The sequence below is a fragment of the Odocoileus virginianus genome, unplaced genomic scaffold, assembly GCF_023699985.2.
Source record: "Odocoileus virginianus isolate 20LAN1187 ecotype Illinois unplaced genomic scaffold, Ovbor_1.2 Unplaced_Contig_59, whole genome shotgun sequence".
In the NCBI taxonomy this organism is placed as follows: Eukaryota; Metazoa; Chordata; class Mammalia; order Artiodactyla; family Cervidae; genus Odocoileus; species Odocoileus virginianus.
In genome coordinates, this window is record NW_027224376.1 from 59,653 (window position 1) to 64,565 (window position 4,913).

Here is a 4,913-nt window from a genome sequence, read left to right on the forward strand (position 1 = left end):
CAAAACTAGCTTGAGAAAGAAGGACAAAACTGGAAATATCATGAGCCTTTATTTCAAACTCTACTATAAAGCTAATTAATCAAAGACAGTATAGTACTGCCACAACAACAGACACATAGATCAATGGAACAGAATAGAGAGCCCATAAGTAAATCCAGGTTTCCTGTCAGTTAATCTACAATAAAGTAGGTAAGAAAACACAATGGGGAAAAGGCAGGTTCTTAAATACATGGTATATTCAGAAACTTGCATAGCTACATGCAAAAGAATCAAATTGGTTTATTTTCTCATACCATATACAAAAATAAACTCAAATTGAATTTAAAACTTAAAATAGGATATGAAACCATAAAGCTCTTAGAAGAAACCATAGACAGTATGTTTTTTAACGTCAGTCTTAACAGTGTATTTTTTTATCTGTCTCCTCTGGCAAGGGTAACAGAAGTAAAAAAAAAAACAAAAACAAATGGGACTACATTAAGCCAAAAATCTTTTGTAGGGTGAAGGAAACTGTCAACATAATGAAAGGGCAGCCTACTGAATAGGAGAAAATATTTGTGAACAATATATCTGATAAAGTGATGATATCCAAAATATATAAAAAACTATTGCCACTCAACTTCAAAAAAACAAAACAAACATAAAACTACAACATGATTAAAAAACAGGCAGAGGATCTGAATAGCCATTTTTCCAAAAGATATACAGATGGCCAACAGGCCTTAACTAACCTTATTTAATATTTTCCTGTTAAAAATATCCAATCCACCTTCTCTTCCTAAACTGATTAAGCTTTTACTAATACTGAATTATAATAAAAGAGAAGTTCTGGTCCCACATCATTTTTGTTATCTATACACTTAAAAAAAACAGATAAATTCTAAACATAATTTTTAATTTAAAAACTGATTTTTAAAAAAATAATATTAAAATTAACTTATAAAAATATTTTAGAAAAATGACATTCTTATCAACTTGGGCTTACTAAATAGAGTAGTACGTCTCTGATTTTAATGTAGTCTTTTAGTCATACTGCAGTTTTAAAGGAATTTTTAAATAGAGATCCTAATCTCATAAATATTTTTACTAAAGATATAAAGTTAATTGTATGAATGCTATCTTTCCCTTCAGTATATTTTCTAACTGTTTGGTATTTAAATATAGGAGAACAGAATTAGCAACCACAATCTGTCTTTGAATTTGTGATTTAGAGGGCATTTGTCATATCATGAAACATAGCTATATCAAGATATACAGGTAATAATTTCAAGTGAATTTTTCTCTTTTCCCCTTGTTTTTACTATCATCAGACTATTTACTTGTACCTAAGGTTACTTCAGTCCTCATGGACAACAGCCCGAGAGTCTTCACTTATGGCACCATAATTGACTTTACGATTACTCCTCTCCCAGTGGAATCCATCACAGAGGATGAGCAAAAATTCAGTGCTGAAATATCCTGAGGAAGGTTTCACAGGCTTTAAATAACTAACACCATCATAAACACCATTACCCATACTCGAGCTGATGATCATGGACTCTGGACGATGCAAGTTGCTATGGCCTTTAAATATCCATGGTTATCCAATTATATTGATCTTTAGACACCTAAGGTTTAACAGAATTCAAAAAAGGAATTTCCCTTTATGTATATCAGTGAAGTTTACTTGCATTATCTAAACAGTGAGGTCTCTTGAATTGATGGAGCCTTGGTAGAAAGTCATTCACTGCAGTGTAAGCATTGGAATATTCACTACCTTCTTTCTCTGCCTCAAAAAGAAGTCGAAATGACTGTGATATTTTTTAAATGACTGTTAATGGGAATGAAATATTTATAATGAGGCAATAAAAATGTATATATTGAGAGAATGACTTTGACCTGAGAAAGGGAAAATATTTGAAAATTCCATTAGAGAATTTTATCTACACTCAGTAATTTTTGGATGTTATTAATTATGCCAATAATGTCTATTTTTATTCTATTTTCAAAGATGGACTACATAAATAAGGAAAATGAAATATATTGAGCTAAAATAAGGTAAAAATATTTTCAATTTATTCACTACTCTCATGTAATGAATCAAACACTAACCTCGCTCTCATAAGGGCTATAAACACTATCATAGCGATTACATGAGATACTTCTATTTTAGATAATGTGCATACTACAATTTTAGATGAAGAAAGCCTCTAGCTATAAATATTTTAAGACTAGAAATTTAGAATGTGAGTGATTTTAGGCAATAAAATATGCTAATTTCTTGCAGAAATCCCTGGCAATTAAGATTTAAATAAAATAACCAAAGAACATCTTTCACTGCTTAATAGAATAAGAGTTTAAGAAGCATAATCTTAAAAGCTTTTGCACAACAAAGGAAACTATAAACAAGGTGAAAAGACAGCCCTCAGATTGGGAGAAAATAATAGCAAATGAAGCAACAGACAAAGGATTAATCTCAAAAATATACAAGCAACTCCTCCAGCTCAACTCCAAAAAAAATAAATGACCCAATCGAAAAATGGGCCAAAGAACTAAACAGACATTTCTCCAAGGAAGACATACAGATGGCTAACAAACACATGAAAAGATGCTCAACATCACTCATCAGAGAAATGCAAATCAAAACCACAATGAGGTACCATCACACGCCAGTCAGGATGGCTGCTATCCAAAAGTCTACAAGCAATAAATGCTGGAGAGGGTGTGGAGAAAAGGGAACCCTCTTACACTGTTGGTGGGAATGCAAATTAGTACAGCCACTATGGAAAACAGTGTGGAGATTTCTTAAAAAGCTGGAAATAGAACTGCCATATGACCCAGCAATCCCACTTCTGGGCATACACACCAAGGAAACCAGATCTGAAGGAGACATGTGCACCCCAATGTTCATCGCAGCACTGTTTATAATAGCCAGGACATGGAAGCAACCCAGATGCCCATCAGCAGACGAATGGATGAGGAAGCTGTGGTACATATACACAATGGAATATTACTCAGCCATTAAAAAGAATTCATTTGAATCAGTTCTAATCAGATGGATGAAACTGGAGCCCATTATACAGAGCGAAGTAAGCCAGAAAGATAAAGACCATTACAGTATACTAACACATATATATGGAATTTAGAAAGATGGTAACGATAACCCTATATGCAAAACAGAAAAAGAGACTCAGATGTATAGAACAGACTTGTGGACTCTGGGAGAAGGCGAGGGTGAGATGTTTCAAGAGAACAGCATTGAAACATGTATGTTATCTAGGGTGAAACAGATCACCAGCCCAGGTTGTATGCATGAGACAAGTGCTCGGGCCTGGTGCACTGGGAAGACCCAGAAAGATCGGGTGGAGAGGGAGGTGGGAGGGGGGACCAGGATGGGGAATACATGTAAATCCATGGCTAATTCATTTCAATGTATGACAAAAACTACTGTAATGATGTAAAGTAATTAGCCTCCAACTAATAAAAATAAATGGAAAAAATAAAAAAATTTAAAAAATTAAAAAAAAAAGAAGCATAATCACATCTACTTCAAATTTGTGCACCTTCCTGATGTTAAAATTGTTTTGTATGCAATATCTTCTTAAGCTGTAAATAATATAATTCTATATTTAAGAAAGTATTAATAGCACTAGAATGAAAGCCACAGTTTCATTTATTTTGCCTCGCGCCTCTCAGCAGATTTCTGCCATGGGTGACAGGGAAACAAGCAACCACTCAGAAGTCACTGACTTCATTCTTGTCGGCTTCAGGGTCCGCCCAGAGCTCCACATTCTCCTCTTCCTGCTTTTTCTGCTTGTCTATGCCATGATACTTCTAGGAAATATTGGCATGATGGTCATTATTATGACTGATCCTAGGCTGAACACACCAATGTATATCTTCTTAGGCAACCTGTCCTTCGCTGATCTCTTCTATTCTTCTGTTATTGCACCCAAGGCTATGATCAACTTCTGGTCTGAGAGCAAGTCCATCTCCTATGCAGGCTGTGTGACCCAGCTCTTTCTCTTTGTCCTCTTCATTGTGACTGAGGCATTTCTCCTGGCAGTCATGGCTTATGACCGCTTCATTGCCATCTGCAACCCACTTCTCTACACTGTCCAGATGTCAACACGTGTCTGTGTTCAGTTGGTGGCTGGTTCCTATTTTTGTGGCTGTATCAGCTCAGTTCTTGTGACCAGCATGACATTTACTTTATCCTTTTGTGCTTCTCGGGCCATTGACCACTTTTACTGTGATGACCGTCCACTTCAGAGGATTTCTTGTTCTGATCTCTACATTCATAAGATGGTATCTTTTTTCTTATGCAGCATTATCATTTTGCCTACCATAATTGTCATTACTGTGTCTTATATATATATTGTATCCACAGTTCTAAAAATACGCTCCACTGAGGGGCGAAAGAAAGTCTTCTCCACTTGCAGCTCCCACCTGGGAGTTGTGAGTGTCCTGTATGGTGCCATCATTTTTATGTATGTCATCCCTGACAGATTTCCTGAGCTGAGTAAAGTGGCCTCCTTGTGTTACACCCTAGTCACTCCCATGTTGAATCCTTTGATTTACTCTCTGAGAAACAAAGATGTCAAAGAAGCTCTGAGGAAGATGCTGGGCAAAAAAACTATTTTTATTTAATTCTATATTAACTGAAAATAGCAATCAAGTAAATGTAATATTCTGAAAGTGCTGAGCTTTATAACAACTTAGAGAAGCACTGATTCAAATCTTAAGAGACTTCATTTGTTTGAATCCCATATACCAAGAATACATACTTTGGAAAATGTATTTGGACTTAATCAGAACACATACATCAGGAAGATGGAATATATTTTGTCTGGCTGTTGATTTTGGAATGGAAAGACTTTCTCTGTACTTTCTTTTGGATAATGATAATGATTTCCATGTAATTTGTTTTTAAG

General features: G+C 35.0%; 1 protein-coding gene across 1 annotated transcript; it reads left to right on the plus strand.

Annotated features, from left to right (window-relative positions):
• The first annotated feature begins 3,687 nt into the window (after nt 1-3,687).
• On the plus strand, nt 3,688-4,629 carry LOC139034228 (olfactory receptor 9K2-like). The gene has a single exon (XM_070464690.1). The coding sequence runs from the start codon at nt 3,688-3,690 to the stop codon at nt 4,627-4,629; it is 942 nt and encodes a 313-aa protein (XP_070320791.1).
• The last annotated feature ends 284 nt before the right edge of the window (nt 4,630-4,913 follow it).